General features: G+C 40.8%; 3 gene segments (V, D, J or C); all 3 read left to right on the plus strand.

Annotated features, from left to right (window-relative positions):
• The first annotated feature begins 212 nt into the window (after positions 1–212).
• On the plus strand, positions 213–631 carry LOC119887747. The segment is given in 2 exon segments: positions 213–277; positions 374–631. Coding segments are annotated over 2 exon segments (291 nt in total).
• Positions 632–2,050: 1,419 nt separating this feature from the next.
• Positions 2,051–2,641, plus strand: LOC119887706. The segment is given in 2 exon segments: positions 2,051–2,197; positions 2,299–2,641. Coding segments are annotated over 2 exon segments (348 nt in total).
• A 6,180-nt stretch (positions 2,642–8,821) lies between these two features.
• Positions 8,822–9,570, plus strand: LOC119887458. The segment is given in 2 exon segments: positions 8,822–8,870; positions 8,955–9,570. Coding segments are annotated over 2 exon segments (366 nt in total).
• Positions 9,571–17,975: the final 8,405 nt, after the last annotated feature.

The following is a 17,975-nucleotide window of genomic DNA, read 5'->3' on the forward strand; positions in this document are numbered from 1 at the left end:
TCCATATGAGATCAAAAAATATGTTCTTTAAATAAAAAGCTATTTCTCAACCTAGTCTGGCCAATCGAGAAGACACACTGTTTACACATTCAGCTGATTTCAATAAATTGTAAAAGATTCTTCAACAGTATGCAAATACATGTCACTCTTAAGGAAGTGAAGTGTGTGTGTGTGTGTGTGTGTGTGTGAGTGAGAGGACAGAAGAGCTCACATCAGTTCAGTTTCAACATCAACATGTTCTCTGCAGCTCTGATACTGCTGCTGGCAGCTGGATCCTGTGAGGAGCTTTCAGTGGATTCACACTAATAAACACATTAGAAACACTGAATAGTCAGATGACTGATGGAGATAATGTTGATTTCTGTTTCCACAGGTGTGAACAGTATTGATCTCATCCAGCCAGACACGATGGTTGTGCAGCCTGGACAGTCTTTGACCATCACCTGTCAGGTCTCTGGTTATTCTTTGACTGATAGCAGCTATGCAACAGGTTGGATCAGACAGTGTGAAGGAAAACCAATGGACTGGATTTTACATCGATTTGGAGGAGGAGACCTTCACCAAAATAATGCTCTGAAGAACAAGTTCCTTTGCTACACACAAACTTCATCGGTGAAATGAGCAGGACAGAATTTGCAGCCTGAGGACACAGCTGTGTATTATTGTATACGTGGCTCCACAGTGACACAAACCACCAACAGACCTGCACAAATACTCCCTGTGATTAAACCAGACATTTTAGAGAGATCATTGAGACTTCAACTTAACAGTCTACAGACAGCCCTCATTTGTATTTTTGGAGTATTTTATAAAACTTTACAAAACAATAATGGGCTCCCGTCTATGGATGTGAAATTGTTTTACATGAAAGGAAAAGCTACTTTTTTAAACAAACTAATGATAAATGCTACAATTCAATGAAACTAGAACAGAGCCCCTCCCTCCCCATGATATCCTGATGCAAATCTTTTCTGTGCAGTGTACTTCTGTCCTGCTCTTGTACCTTGTGTGGAGCATCAGATGTCACATCTTAAAACTCGTTATGATAAACACAATCTCTATTTATGTAATTAACTATGTCATACTGATATTAAGAGCAGTATGACAGAGCACCTAAACACACACACACACACACACACACACACACACACACACACACACACACACACAAACAGACATTATTGTAGCACCAGCTTATGTTGGACTATGGTTTTTACTGAAGATCTGTTCTTCAACAGCAAAGTGATGGTTGATAATGTTTCTGTTAATGTGCAGCAGCTGTGACTTTATTATTTCAAAACTGACACACACGATATGTCCATCATAGCAATGGTCAACAAAACGTTACTGAACTGAGTGCCTGGCTGATCTAAACATGGTTTAAATAAAAGTTAGCAGAATAAGTTGAGGAACATCGTTAAAAAACACATTTTCAAAATAATCATCAACAATCAGTGTTTTGCTCTTTGAGGAGGAGGAGGCGATGCAAAACTCTGATCTCTTCCACCTCTACATATATGTTGCAGAGTGAAGGACAGACTAAATCACTGATGTTGTTTTTACAATGATTGATATCATGTGATACAAAAACAGTGAGATTTTGGTAACATTTACACAAAAAGAGCTTCCACATGATTTGTAGTTTGAACAACATTTTTTATGAAAACTATTTTCCTACAAAATTGGTTTTTGTCAAGTCACTCATTTACACGACTAACTGCCAGCACCTTAAAAGTATGTATTGCTGCCAGAAGTTACGGAAAAGTCTAATTACGAAGTCCAGTTATGGAGACATCTTGCGTCCACTTATGTCCACTGTGACAAAGTGGCAATGACTTAAACAGTTTGATGCCCGCTAGCAGGAATGAGCTCCTCTGCCGCTCACTGGAACACTTTGAGGGTATGAGTCTTTGTCTGAAGACACTTAAAAATCTACCTGTTTGTTGGTTTTGTTTAGAAATAAATGGTCATGATACAAATCAGAGTCTTGCTTGACTACATGTGCTACAGCAGTTCATCCTTCTCTTATAGCCTGTCAGTGTCCTTCTCTATGCAAAGTGAACTTCCTCACAGTCTGCTATAAAGACTTGATATCATGCTGTCAGTTGCAGCAGAAGAAGAGAAGCTCCCATCAGATCACCTTCAATACCAACCATGTTTTCTGTAGCTCTGCTGCTGCTGCTGGCTGCCGGATCCTGTGAGTCTCACTGAGGCAGAGACACTGACAGTATGATCACAGCACACTGACTGTTCACTGTTATCACACTGATTCAACATTCAACATGTTTTCCTCCACAGGTGTGAAGTGTGAGCAGTTGACACAGCCAGCCTCTGTGACTGTGCAGCCAGGTCAACGTCTGACCATCACCTGTCAGGTCTCTTATTCTGTTAGCAGCTACTGGACAGCTTGGATCAGACAGCCTGCAGGGAAAGGACTGGAGTGGATTGGAATGAGAGTTGGCTCCAGCACACATTACAAAGATTCACTAAAGAACAAGTTCAGTATCGACTTAGACTCTTCCAGCAACAGAGTGACTCTAAACGGACAGAATGTGCAGCCTGAAGACACTGCTGTGTATTACTGTGCCAGAGAGTCACAATAACACAAACCATCAGGAGACCTGAACAAAAACCCCTCAGTGCCTGAACACTTGTAACATGCAGCCACCAGAGGAGGAGCCCTCAGACCACTAATGACTTCAACACCAGTTCACTGTTACAGAGACAAAAAGATTTCAGATTTTATAAAATGTCAACAGGTGTTTGAATTTTGCATGCATTAAAGTTCTGCTTTTAAATACTATACTATTCTTTGTGGGGTTAATCAATAGTGATAAATGATCAGTATATATTTTATGAACATTAATCGTTAATATATTATTACACTTAGTAAAGGTACCATTTCTTGAGATTCAGCAAAAACATGTGGCCTTAACCACGTTCAAACAGTGTCCTAAAAGGCCGCCCAAGTAAAGCCTATGTATGGGAAACACTGCTATATTATATATATCTTGCTTTAAATTTGTTTTGAATGTTCCTGTGAAACACTTAAAAAACACAATAAAAATCACTTATTGATAAAATAGTCAAAGACAGAACAACAGTCTGGTTGCTCAAATTAAACTATTACAAACACTGAAGATTTCTACAAATAAATACACAATTATGTCTGTAAATGATGTGGAGTCTAGAGTGAATGATAATATATGTGTGACAATAACAACACATAACGTCCAGTTAGACTTTCAAATTAAAACACGTGGTTAATGTTGTGAAATGTTGTTGCAGTTCGGTCAGGTTTACGCTACAAAACTACTTGGTTGGGTTCAGGAAAAGATCACGGTTTGGGTTAGTTATGTGAGTTATTTAGTTAAAAAATAAAAATAAAAAATAAAAAGATTATATATTTGCCAAATGTGCCAAAATAACTATTATGTTTGCTACTGGGGCCGCAGTAGCTTCAGATTCAGCAGCAGTACCCGACATTGTGCTGCCAAAGACACTTGAAGTAAAGTATAGCTTTTGCCACTGCCAAGCAGAGGAGGAGGTGTGTGACAGCACAGTGACAGTACCGAGGGACAGAATGAGCAGGATGACTGTGTAGGTGAAGCAGAAAGGTAAGGGTAAACAGGGACCAATGGTCCAGGGTCAATGATAGCAACATAACATAATATAACATAATATAACATCATCATAACACTCATAAAGTGAGACTGTCACCTACTGCTGGTGATCACTCAGTCAGTCTCTATCAAAAAGCTAAAGGTAAAGATGAGTCCTGTAGGATTTCATACCAACTCCAGTCACTGTGGCTCTCAAGCACAATAATAAACAGCAGAATCTTCAGTCTTCAGACTGTTCATCTGCAGATACACCTGCTGTCTGCTGTTGTCTCTGGAGACAGAGTCTGACCATCAACACCTGTCAAGAGGGAAAAAATATACTGTATACAGAGCTTTTTGCTATTTGTTTTTGACTTTCTCAATGTAGTATAAACTTTTATTTTATTTCCTGTCGAGTTCCACATACACAATGACTTATAAGAAAGCCTGAAGTGTTAATGACAACTAACACCACACTAACAACATACTGAAATTCATCAAAGCAGTTGTATTACTTCCTCTAAGCAGCAGCAGGGAGTGATACTATGCTACCATCAATTATTTTATATCCCTCCTTTCTGATGTATATTATTGAAACTAGTGAGAACTGAAGAACCAAGAATGACTTCTCAGCTGCACACGGATTAATTTAATCAATAAATTTTAATCAAAAGGTTAGACACACATCTGAATCCCGCTGTATTTGGGGAAAACGTTTTTTTCTTTGAGATCAATCAACTTTTTAAATGTTCTCTTGTTTAGGTTGGACTGAAGTTTGACAACTAGCTGAATCTGCTGTTTTGCTCCAGTGTTAAATGCAGATGCTGCTTAATGGTTGTGTTTTTAGGGGTCCAAGCCCGAGTGCGCTGGCAAACCGCGAATTCAAGGCATCGCGGTTCCCAGTACCAGCGGAGCTGGGAACCCTATTGGAATTGTTAGGATTTTTATTATTCTTCTTCCGTACGTTTTCGCCTAATTCCAATACTGCGGCCTAGACGGTAAGTGCTACAGACGCGAAACTCACAGGGTAGGTTCAGACCCAGGAGACGACGGCAGGCGAAAAAATTTGCACACTACCTCTTACTTCTACTACTTCTACCTCTAGGGGGCGCTATAAGCAAGGTCAACGCATTTGGGCTTGGAACTCCCACTCATAAAGGCGTATATCAAAAACCTTATATCCACACGTTCGGGGGATCTAGCTGAATCGATAGGCCACGCCCATTTCCGCCTACATTTTTTTCCGCTACATCGCGAAAACTGAAAAAACCTATTTTAATTAACTCCTCCGAAGCTGCAAGTCCGATCGATACCAAACTTGGCACAGATCATCTCTGGACCAAGCTGATGAAAGTCTGTAGAGGAAATAACGCTATAAACAGGAAATGATGTCACATCTTCACTTTGGAATGGCCGATCAACACCAAATTTGGACCAGTAATGTGGGACGCCACCCTGAGGGCCTGTGCAAAATGTGATGCAACTCACCCTGAAGTGGCGCTATTTAATTCGAATAAATTGTTTCTCTATAACCAGAAGTCACATTGACATAGAACCACAGCCGAATTGTTCAGCATGGTCCCCTGACTCGAGGCGCCAATGTTCACACAAATATGCCCATAGGTGGCGCTGTCATTGCAGATTAAAGACGCAAAAGAAAAGGCGCATTCACTTATATGCATTTTATATCTCCATAACCACAAGTCCGATTGATACCAAATTTGGGTCAATTGTTCCCCATGGGGCCCTGTTGACACCTGAAATATTTGATGCAATTCGGCCTTAAGGTGCTGCTATAATGGAAGCTCAAATACCCCATTCATTTCAATGGGATTTTGATCCAAAGGACATTTATCCTCATAACTACGCGCCACTACATCGCACATTCATAAACCTTATGTCTATGTGTTTGGGGGTTGCTGCCGATTCCGATGGGATTGGACATGCCTGTGTGTGATGACGTTTCCATTTCGCTAAATCGCGAGAACTGGAAAGCCTATACTAATTAACTCCTCCGAAGCCGCAAGTCCGATCGTTATGAAACTTTGCACGGACCATCTCTGGACCGAGCCAATAAAAGATTGAGAATCTTGATCCGCCAAAAAACTTCTCAATTACAAGCAAACAAATGTTTGGGCAAACGCCGAAAACAGGATGTCTCCCGAGGGCCTGTGTGAAATTTGCCGTCAATCAGCCTCTAGGTGGTGCTATTAATTGGAAATCAAATAACACTCCCATAGACATTAATTCATTTCAGATCTCTGTAAGCCCCTTTCATTGTGAGCTCTGGTCCTTTATTCTCCACGACAATTAATCATGGCGGGCCCGGGCCGACTCGCGCGCCCTCCGCCGGGCAAGGGGGGCGGCTTGCACCGGGAGGCTTGGACAACTGCTTGCAGTTCTAGTTTTTGTTGTTTTTTCAACAATGTCTCAAAAAACAAACAAGCATGTCTCAAAAAACAACAACAAGCATGTTGACATTATATTTATACTTCTGCATCGAATCAATGGCGTAGGCTACGGTGCTACGCCGTCGCCTGACGTGCACGGTGGATCAATATATTTGACAGAAAAATTATTCGTTTCGCTATCAGAATGTGATCCATTCAGCAGAGGTGGGGACTCGAGTTAGAGACTCGGACTGTGTGTGCGACTTAAGTCACACAGTGACTTCAGACTTGACTCGGACTCAAGGCGCGGGACTCGTGAACAATGTTTATTTTTTAGGAAACGTCTGATGAGCTTGCTGTTATTCCGTCCTTCTGTTATAACCTGCCAACATCTGCTGCGCAGCCGCACGTGAGAGAGGTCAACAAACACCAGCAGCTGTCGTGCCATTCATCATAAACTTTGGGTATTGTTGTATGAAGTTTTAAAGCCAAACAAAGAAGCGCTGAACGCAAATAGGTTAGTAACCTGTGGTGAGTGAACATGTTTAGCTCAGTTTAGGCCATCTAACGTTAGCTTGCTTCTTGCTTCAGCTACGACCTACGAGAGGTTAACTCTGACTGTCATTCGTTATGAAAAGATGAATGAGCGTTGAGCGCCAAACTTGTGGCAGTCAATTAACGTAATTATTTACTTCCCGCTGGCTGCCATCACGTTAATTATTACCGTTGGCTGGAAAGAGGTTACAGGTTTATTTTTGATCAATTGTTGATCATATAACCTTACAGTTTTATTTAGTTATAACATTACACTGGTTTGAGAGTCTGCAGGGTGTGTTGACTTACAGTAGTTTAAGCTGTGATTAACTGCATTGCACGTTATGGTTGTGCTCTGTAAGTTAAAAACAGACAGATTTATTGTTGATTATGTAACATCACAGTTTTATTTAGTTAATGTTACACTGGGTTTAACAGTGTGGGGAGTGTTTTGACTTACAGTATTTAATAAACCATCAATAATTGCATTGCACATTACATGGTTGTGCTCTATAAATGAAAAGCAGGTTACAGTTACAGAATTCCTATAGCTATGAAGTTTTATTCGCAACCTGGATTGAACGCAGCAGGTGACACAACATTCGTAATAACCAAGAGATACTTGACTTGGACTCTTGCTCAGAGACTTGAGACTTGCCTTGGACTCCAGTTCAAAGACTTGTGAGCATCGCTGCCATTCAGTCGGTAATATTTGAAAAGCCTGTACCAGCAGCACGTATTCAATTTTACCCCCATTCACGTTAGCGGAGCGCTAAACCAGAAGTTAGCCTGCTCGGCCGGCAAAAGTCAACACAGTGGACGCTGTAGTGCTACTGCAGAGTAGCGTTTGCGGGTGTAATTGCAGAATGACGGACACACCGACGCACAAATATAAATACCTGGCTACATGCGTAGCCTACGACGTAGCTACGCACGTAGACCCTATGCAGGAGTATAAATCAAGCTTTACTGGACAGCAGGGATGGACTGGGGGTAAAAAGATGGCGCTGGACTTTGACGAGCCATATACTCCACCACGGCCAGCTGCATCACAGCCAGGGTTGGGAGGTTTACTATAAAAATGTAACCCGATCCAGCAGTGTCCACACAGAGTCTGCATGAATGGGAGGGGGCGTAACCACATTCAACTACTGGCTATACTGGCAATCAAGGTCTGCGACAAATCCCTCACTAGTTGTGTGTTTTTACAGGAAACACGTAAACAGCAAATAGCAATCCACTTTTCATTTAATGGTAACCCCTATGTGTTACCCCCACATGTCTTTGTTTTCTGTACTGTAACAGAATATAGTTACTTTCATTTTGTATCCTGATTACGTAACGTGATTACATGTAATCCGTTTCTCCCCAACCCTGATCACAGCCATTGATCACTATGGCAGTACTACTCAAACGATCAAAATATCGGCCCTGGCATTTTTGGCCCAGGCAGCCCTGCACAATGTGTACTTAATGTAATATTCCCCCAAACCACTATAAAGCGGAGTAGTAAGTGCTGTGGATAAGTTTACCCGTGCAAGTGGATCAATGTACTCATTAGCACTCATTTCTTGACTCTCTGGTGATCAGAGGTTGAGTACACAGCTCATACTCAAGTACAAGTTCAAGTAATTGTCAAATTAACAAAAAACTCTGCTAGAAGTCACAGCATCATTTCAAATTATTGTTTGGTCCAGAATTGTTGGAATTCCCTGACAAAGCTGTACAGTTTCAATAATAACATGCAGGGAATGAGCCAATAACTGTTTATTTAATGAATGCATGGCATTGATTTTCTTAATACATAAGCATTCATTAATTTCAGGTGATGCACAATAGGCCATATTATAGTCACATCTTTATCAAGGGATCCCTTAGCCTAATAATCTTAATAATGTTATCATGATACATATGGACCATGGTCACTCACAGCAGTGTGGGCTGAGGCAAGGCGATAATGACAAAATAACCTCACCTAGTCAGCCATTAGGACGGTTAGTCAAACTTGCGACTGCAGTAGTGAACTATGCTAGCTACAAAAACAAATGTAAACTATTGTGAAAGTCTTCACATGATGCAGACTTGCTGTACTTTTTTAACTTTTACTTACTGTAAACTTTTAATTAAATTATGTGTTTATCAGCATAAAGCCTGTTGTGCACATTATACTGAAACATCCAAATCAAATCCAGTTCCTCCCTGTGAGGAGGAGTCAATGCAAAACTCAGATGTCTTCCACCTCTACTTATCTGACTGCAGAGAGGATGACAGAGAACAGTGGACACACAGTTTAACATGATGGACTATAGGACAGGACTGCTGCTTTTAACTGTCTGCTGGGCAGGTGAACATTTTCACAGGTCTTAATTTTACAGAGCATTTCTTTCAGCAGCTTATTTCACTTGATGTGCTTTTATGATCTTGACAGGTGTTGATGGTCAGACTCTGACAGAATCTGAACCAGCGGTTAAAAGGCCTGGAGAATCCCACAGATTGACTTGCACAGCCTCTGGATTCACATTCAGTAACCACTGGATGGCCTGGGTTAGACAGGCTCCTGGAAAAGGACTAGAGTGGGTTGCCTGGATTGAAAGTGGTAGTGGTAGCAGCAAATACTACTCCCAGTCAGTTCAAGGCCGGTTTACCATCTCCAGAGACAACAACAGACAGCAGGTGTATCTGCAGATGAACAGTCTGAAGACTGAAGATTCTGCTGTTTATTATTGTGCTCGAGACTCACAGTGACTGGAGTTGTTTGAGCAGCTGTACAAATACATACAGTACTCATCCTGCCTGTGTTGATAGATCTGTGGAAAGGCCCCCCCCCCCCTTTTTTTTTTTTTACTTTTGTTATTGTTGTTAAGAAAATCACATTACTAAATAGGCATATCTTGTTTATTCCATAACATCCATAACTATAAAATTAGTAGCTGAACAATGTAATACATCCGCATAGTTCAATGGTTTTGCTAATTGTCTAACTTTAGATTTAGAAGTCCTACAGAGATTGTAGGTTGAGAGAATAAATGGAGGGTCAAACTGTTCTTTAGCTGTACACTCATTTAACTCTCCAAGTTGTCTACTGTTTTGTCTTTTACTTTTCTTTATTGTGATTTTTCACACACATTATTTGACAGACATTTTCCTGTGTGCTACAACAGTACACATAATCAAACAGTTTTCCTTTCCCAATTAGTTAATTTCCTCTTAAGGCTTCAAGTTTCTCTGTATGACTGTGGCTTTCAACAGCCGCAATTTGAATTCTGAAAACTTTAAAAACCTTAAACAATCCAGACCTTCAACCATCTGCAACAAACTCAAGTATTAATTTAGGTTATCTTGTCTGTCAAGATTTTCAGTTGTCCAGGTCATAGTTAACTTGCTTATACCCGAAAGCATCAGTGTCCCGCTGGGCAGTGTCAAGCCCAGGCTAATACAAACCCATTCTCATTCAGAGATATACTTCACATTACTGCAATACTAGTATTAGTGACAATACCGCAGCTCAGTCAAAGTTAATGTTGTAGGAAAGTCAGTCTGTCTGTCATATCAACTACATAGCTGTAATAGTTACAGCTATGAACAGTGCAAAAGCGTTATCATAACTACACACTTGAGATGATATTGCACTAAGGTTAAACTGTAAGCGTTTCCTGCAGACAGGCCAGCAGAGGTGTTTCCTGCCAGGCTGACAGAAGACAACAGAGGACTCCTCCCTCCTCCTCAAGTACAGGTTTGTACTTAGCTGTAGAACTCATGTTAATACTGCTATTAACAATGTTTGTTTCGTTGTGTATTTTTCTGTAACATAAAGTAGACGTTATTTCCCACTTTTACCACAAGAGGGAGTATACTGTTTAGTGAGTCATTTTAGGAGCAGTCGCAACACTGTAAGGTTAGTACTTTGCTGTAATGTCTGAAATGACCATGTGCTGGTAACAATCTACCGATCTGCTTGCATATGTTGCAGGTAGTCCATTTCAACATCCTCTTCTGAATTCCAGCAGGCAAACGAGAAATACTAAGTTTGAGTTTAAATAGAAACGCTGGCTGGTTGGTGCTGCTGCAGCGCACTGGCTGTCACTCAGGATTGCCTGGGCCTCTTCCAATCAGGAGGTTGGTTTGAAAGGAACTGTGATTCTTTCATGTTTTACTGATCATCTGAGTGACCTGATGAAACTGATGTGTGAGTCGGAGTCTGTCATGCTTCAGTCAAGCAAAGGCCTGAAGACAACACAGCGGCCAGCAGCATCAGAAAAATCTAAGCATCCCCAGGAAGACGCGTCATGATGACCACTGTGTCATCAGATGGGACATGATCTGGACAGTTTCTGTAAATGTTATGGCTTTGCTACTTTTGTGCATTTTTAACCCAATTTTCATTTTCATTTCATTGGCCATGAATAAAGTGCTTTATTTTTGGTCTTGGTCTTTTTTAAATGTACTATTACGGGACCTGTGGTATTACAAAGATATCATGTTATCACAAAGGGTTTATGAAAAACTTTTACTCATAGTAGTGAATGAGTCTGTAAGCAAGACAAGACATTTTCTTATTTTAAAAACTTCATTATAGTTTTGACAGCATAAATTAAATCAAATGATCTCAAACTGAATCTGCATTGAACATTTTTAAAGAGGTGGTATTGTGCTTTTTGGCTTTCCCCCGTCCTTTATTGAGTTATATACTGTATTTTCGGAGTTGAGGAGCTGCGGGGGATGCCTGTGCCAACCCGGTATCCAATCCCCAGTAAGGATGGTGTTCTTGGGATGGTACTCATCATTCTTCTTCCTCCAAACACGGTTAGTGGAATTATGACCAAAAAGTTCTATTGACTCCTCTGGATCATCCAAATTGTCATTGGCAAACTTAAGACGGGCCTTGACATGTGCTGGTTGAAGCAGGGGAACCTTCCGTGCCATGCATGATTTCAAACCATGATGTCTTAGTGTATTACCAAAAGTAACCTTGGAAACGGTGGTCCCAGCTCTTTTCAGGTCATTGACCAGCTCCTCCCGTGTAGTTCTGGGCTGATTTCTTACCTTTCTTAGGATCATTGAGACCCCACGAGGTGAGCTCTTGCATGAAGCCCCAGTCCGAGGGAGATTGACAGTCATGTTTAGCTTCTTCCATTTTCTAATGATTGCTCCAACAGTGGACCTTTTTTCACCAAGCTGCTTGGCAATTTCCCCGTAGCCCTTTCCAGCCTTGTGGACGTGTACAATTTTGTCTCTAGTGTCTTTGGACAGCTCTTTGGTCTTGGCCATGTTAGTAGTTGGATTCTTACTGATTGTATGGGGTGGACAGGTGTCTTTATGCAGCTAACGACCTCAAACAGGTGCATCTAATTTAGGATAATAAATGGAGTGGAGGTGGACATTTTGAAGGCAGACTAACAGGTCTTTGAGAGTCAGAATTCTAGCTGATAGACAGGTGTTCAAATACTTATTTGCAGCTGTATCATACAAATAAATAGTTAAAAAATCATACATTGTGATTTGACTCACAGTAAACATGCACCTGCGATGACAATTTCAGACCCCTCCATGATTTCTAAGTGGGAGAACTTGCAAAATAGCAGGGTGTTCAAATACTTATTTTCCTCACTGTATATCTCTGAATGAGAATGGGTTTGTATTAGCCTGGGCTTGACACTGCCCAGCGGGACACTGATGCTTTCGGGTATAAGCAAGTTAATGTTTTTTTGCACGTGCCATGCATCGACCTGGTAAACTTACATAGGCTACTGCAGCAACAGACACACATACAGGCGACGGCGTGTGGGCTTAATGTCACAATACACAACAGAAACAGCTTGACGTTACAGTTAGCCACATTAGCTGCAGAATATGCTAATGTCAAGTTCAACAGGCAAGTGTTCAAAAAAACAGAATAGCGACATAAAAATGGCAAAACAGGTTCCAAGTTTGAAGTCGGTACTGATCCATCCTTGAGCTGTTCGATTGATAGATTTCAGCCTAGTGTTGGGTAATGGTAGATACACAACTGAACCATGAGAACCTGAAGTGGCCTTCCAACAGAAGAGGAAGTGAAGTCTTGAGAGATGAGAGGACTGACAGATTGCATTTTCATTGTGTCCCTTGGAAAGCTGCTTGTAAATGTAAATGCAATGCAATAGACTGGGGGCACTGTTTCACTCATTGCATTTGAATTCTACTATAGAGCAGAGTCAGTCTTTGAAAATGCAATGTCAAATGCTGTTCTCATTTTCATTGTCACATAGTTAGAAAAAGGGAATATAATTTTAATTTTGACTTAAATGGACCATGAGCACATGGACATGTAAATGCAATAGACTGGGGGCGCTGTTTCACTCATTCAACGAAGGTTAAAATCAAGGGCAACTGGACTTGGTTGAAGATACTGGAAGACGTTTCGTCCCTCATCCAAAGGACTTCTTCAGTTCTGATTCTGTGGCTGTGATGAGGTCTACTATCGGTAGTTACTGTGGTGTAATGGTGAAGTTTAATCCTTTGGCCAGAACGTCTTTCTCTGGTTGGGTGAGTTCCCTATCTGACAAGTTTTTCACCCATCTGTTGTCTGTTTCAAGTGTTGTGGGGTTATTGTCCTTTCTCCTCCAAGACAATTCTCCTGTTCTGTTAGTGCAGCTCGCTCTGGACTGTAGGTTTTGGAATTTCCGGGTCTGTCTTTCTTTGCTCTTGTTGTGCTGAGATAGCTGTGCTTTCTTGATGAAGTCCATGACCTTTCTCAGTGATGTACTGGGCAGATATGTCCATCAGAACTGAAGAAGTCCTTTGGATGAGGGACGAAAAGTCTTCCAGTATCTTCAACCAAGTCCAGTTGCCCTTGATTTTAACCTTCGATGGATAACTATGACCTGGATGACTGAGAATCTTCATAGACATCATGTTTCACTCATTGCATTTAACTAAAGTCCACTATAGAGCAGAGCCAGTCAGAGCCAGTCTATGAAAATGAAAATGATTGCATTTTCATTATCATTTTTACCTAAATAATACATATGTGGAAAATGATAATGTTATTGTAGGATTACATTTTCATTTTCAAGTTTGCATGATAATTTCAATTTAGTCCCCTATACGCTTCCATACATTTGTGAGGTCAGACACTGATGTTGGACAGGAGTGTCTGGCTGGCAATCTCTGTTCTACTTCATCCTCAAGGTGTTTGATAGGCTAGCGGTCAGGTCTTTGTGCAGCCAGTCATGTTCTTCCACACCAAACTGGGAAAACCATTTCTTTATTGAGATGGCTTTGTGCACATGGGCATTGTCAGACTGAAGCAGGAAAAGGCCAAACACAAACTGTTGGAAGGACAATTGTCTATAATTGTATGCTGTAGCATTAAGACTTCCCTTAACAAAGACCACACCATGAAAAAACACTCTTAAAAATTTCTTAAAATGTTTGAACAAATGAACACAAAATAAATTTTTCCGTTTTTTTAATGGGAAAAGATAAAGAAGCCTCTAAACTGCATGAGTCATGTCATTGTACAATATGGAAGTTTTGTTCCCTGCAGTTTGTCAAGAAATTAGTTGTCAGGAATTTGATATTTTATGGTTTCCTCTGCTGCTGTAGACATTCTCTACTTATGGAAATGTGTCTGTCATATGTTCCCTTTTTAAGCCTGTAGAGGGAGGTCTATGCAAACTCTTCCTCTATTATAAACACACCATCAGCAACTTGTGGCAGAACACTGGGGCAGTTTTATATATTTCTGAAACACTCAGATCAGAGAGCTGAACTACAGTGTTTATCACAGAATGGACAATACAATTATCTGGAGTTTATTATTTGTAGTTACTATTCATGGTGAGAAATCATTTCTGCTTTACTTCTTTTGTAAATGTCCAACCTGTGATTTACAAGTTTGTTGGATAATGATCAGAATTTTTTGCTTACAGGAGTTTGGAGTGAGATCAAACTGGACCAGTCTCCCTCTGAGGTGAAAAGACCTGGAGAGACAGTGAAGATGTCATGTGTCATATCTGGGTTTGACATGACAAGCAACAATATTCACTGGGTACGACAGAGGTCAGGGAAAGCTCTGGAGTGGATTGGGTGGATGAACACAGGTTCCAACTCTGCTAGCTATGCCAGCTCCTTTCAAAGCCGTTTCATCATGACTGAAAATGTGCCCAGCAGCACTCAGTACCTCGAGGTCAAGAGCCTGACAGCAGAAGATTCTGCTGTTTACTTCTGTGCTCGACAAAGCACAGTGACTGAAGACAGTGGAGCAGCTGCACAAAAAACTCCCAGCCTCATACTCCCCCGTCCCAGTGTGACATCCCATAAGCGCCACTACACTCACTTATACATACAGTATGCATGTACATGTAATAGAGAGCATTCTGAAGGACTGCTTAGGCTGTGTGTTATCAACAACACAAAGACTTTAACAGCCAATGACAGTTACAGGTGGGAAAGGGCGTCATTTTGTGTACAAACGTGGTGGGGACATTTTAGGGCTCAGATTAGAGTTGTGACAAAACACTTAGCATATGAGATGTGACAATCCAGAATATTGGGGTCACAATATCAAGACTAGAAGATATTTTAATAGTATTTAAAGAAATATTCATTGATGAGTACACAATTAGGTGGTCTGGTGGTCCTCCCCCAGAAGATTTTGAGCATTAAACATTTAATTTCCTGCATTCTGGAGACATTTTCTGTACCAATTTCTGGTGGAAATGTCTAATGTTTACTGTTAATCACCATCTAACTCAGCCAGTTAAGAGCTACATTTAGCCTTAGATGTTATATGAATGTGGCAATGTGGCAATTTTCAATGCACATTTCACAGTGCAAGTTGCAACTATTATTAACAATAATGGAAAGTTGAGGCTTTAGCAGTAATAACAATGAGCACAGGCCTATGTGCAGTTCTATCACTAAAACTCATTTTCCGTCAGGCCTATATGCTATTTTCACTCAACAGGTAACGTTACGATAGCATCAGCCTCATCTGGCTCATTTTCTGTGTTTCAGTAACTTTAACGTTCGTTTTATCTGTAAAAGCTACAGTGTCACCCGGAGCGGCAGCATCTTTAGCTGCAGGCTTACGAGAACACTAAAAGTGTAGTTTGAGTTTGTGAAACATCTCCTTCAGTGATTCACATTTGTTCATTTCAAACGTGCGCCGAGTGACCGGCACGCAGCTGTGTTGTTGTTTGGTAGCTGACGTCAGATCGGTCACAGGCCACGGAAGCCCAAACGTCATTTCAGAGCTTCGCAACACAGACGGGGTGAATTTATGAATGAAAGTGTGAAAGTTCTGTCACAAAACGATGTTGTTACGTATCAAGTCGCTATTTTAAGTGGGTATACGGAAATCTTTGACCATTAGTGGGTATACGGAGTATACCTGCGTATCACGACTATACCACTGCAACTGGGGTAATGTAGATGGGCCTTAGTTTGTTGCAGTTCGGGTATAATGGTGTACTTGTAAGATTAGGCTGTCCACCTTGATCCCCACCAGTCATGAACACCGTTACAAAAATAGGATCCAATAGAGGCCTGTTATCTCGTATTGCATTATGTTTTTATTATTTGTGGTTGTTGTCCTTTCACAGTGACACAGCTGAAATCTGTCCAAATATAATATAACTACATCACTTTTTTCAGTCTCTTATCTCCTCCAGGAGACCAGACTGCTAAAACTACAGTAGACACAACAGTTTGTAATAATTTGTGGTCTCAGTCTATTCACCAACTGGCTACAGAGTGGTGATGACCTACGGACAGAGAGGCGGCTACATCAGAGCCACAGAATCACATTATAATATTATATTATAATTATTTTTATAATTTATTATTTAACTCTAACAAACCACCGATCAATCCGAACCGTGAGTTTTGTGATCCGTTGTACCACAAGTGAAGTAGCATTGATCACTCTGAGGGGGGTATAAATCTTGTCCCCACAGGGTAAAAAATATTATTCTGCAGAGGGATATATAAACCAGAAAGGGGGAAATCCCCACCACATTAGAAATGGCTGATTTTGTCCCCATCACTTTTTGAAAGCATTTGTTAAAAATGTATCGATAAATAGCTTGCACCAAGATATGTCAACTAATAAATGAAAATCATTTGAGAAAGGTTTATTTGCACAATAAGAAAACATGCGAAGAATTATAGAAGAAACAAATGTACATTGTCCAAAATTATATCCTGTCATATTTTTCTACTAATGACTTGTCCCCTGCCAGCTGAATTTTTTGTTTCTCTTTTTATAAATTAAATTTCCAACCTAAATTGGAACAGGAAATGTCTCCAGAATGCAGGGAATTAAGTGTTTAATGCTCAAAATCTTATGGGGTAGGACCCCTAGACGTCCACTCACATATTTCAGCATTTTATATTTTTTGAAAATAGTGTTAAAAATCTTCTTATCTTGTGTTTGAGCACTGTCAGGTCTAGAGACACTAGTGTATCATCGTGGCCCTAATCTGAGACCTTATGTCCCCACCACTTTTCATCACAAAGTGGCGCCCTTGGTTTGAATGAGTTATACAGCTGGGGTAGGCAATATATTTGACAAGCATTTTTATTATATTTGTTGACCTTCTCTTTAAATCAAATATGTTGACAAATGATAAACAAAATCTGTGGCTGTTGCAGGACTGTAATGAACCATTCAGTTCTGATTCGGTATGAATGAAATGACTAGCTGATAAACCTGCCTGTGTCTGCCTACCTGCACCTACTCTGCCTTACTCTGCCACTCATTGCACACAAATCTTTGGAGGAAGGTCTGACGGGTGTTGGTGGGATAATTTTGGTAGGATACTTTCAAAAGCTAGCTGTCTCTTGCTGGTTTCTCCAACGTTGCCTTTCCCCAGCTTTAACAAAACCATAACTGAGAATCAAGTCAAATGCAGTTCTCTCTTCCCTGTGAGGAGGAGTCAATGCAAAACTCAGATGTCTTCCACCTCTACTTATCTGACTGCAGAGAGGATGACAGAGAACAGTGGACACACAGTTTAACATGATGGACTATAGGACAGGACTGCTGCTTTTAACTGTCTGCTGGGCAGGTGAAGATCTTTACTGATCTTTATTTAATGTTTTCTTTTAAGGTGTCAGTTTGTTGCATGTGATGGTCTTCTTTGCTGTCTTGACAGGTGTTGATGGTCAGACTCTGACAGAATCTGAACCAGTTGTTAAAAGGCCTGGAGAATCCCACAGATTGACCTGTACAGCCTCTGGATTCACATTCAGCAGCTACCATATGAACTGGATCAGACAGGCTCCTGGAAAAGGACTGGAGTGGATTGCTTTTGTACACACAGGCAGTACTTCTAAGTATTACTCCCAGTCAGTCCAGGGTAGATTCACCATCTCCAGAGATGACTCCAGCAGTAAAGTCTATCTACAGATGAACAGTCTGAAGACCGAGGACACAGCAGTGTATTACTGTGCCCGACAGACACAG

This window comes from Micropterus salmoides, unplaced genomic scaffold, assembly GCF_014851395.1.
Source record: "Micropterus salmoides isolate LMB-PRFRI ecotype aquatic unplaced genomic scaffold, ASM1485139v1 Ms_hic_scaffold_10, whole genome shotgun sequence".
Taxonomy (NCBI): Eukaryota; Metazoa; Chordata; class Actinopteri; order Centrarchiformes; family Centrarchidae; genus Micropterus; species Micropterus salmoides.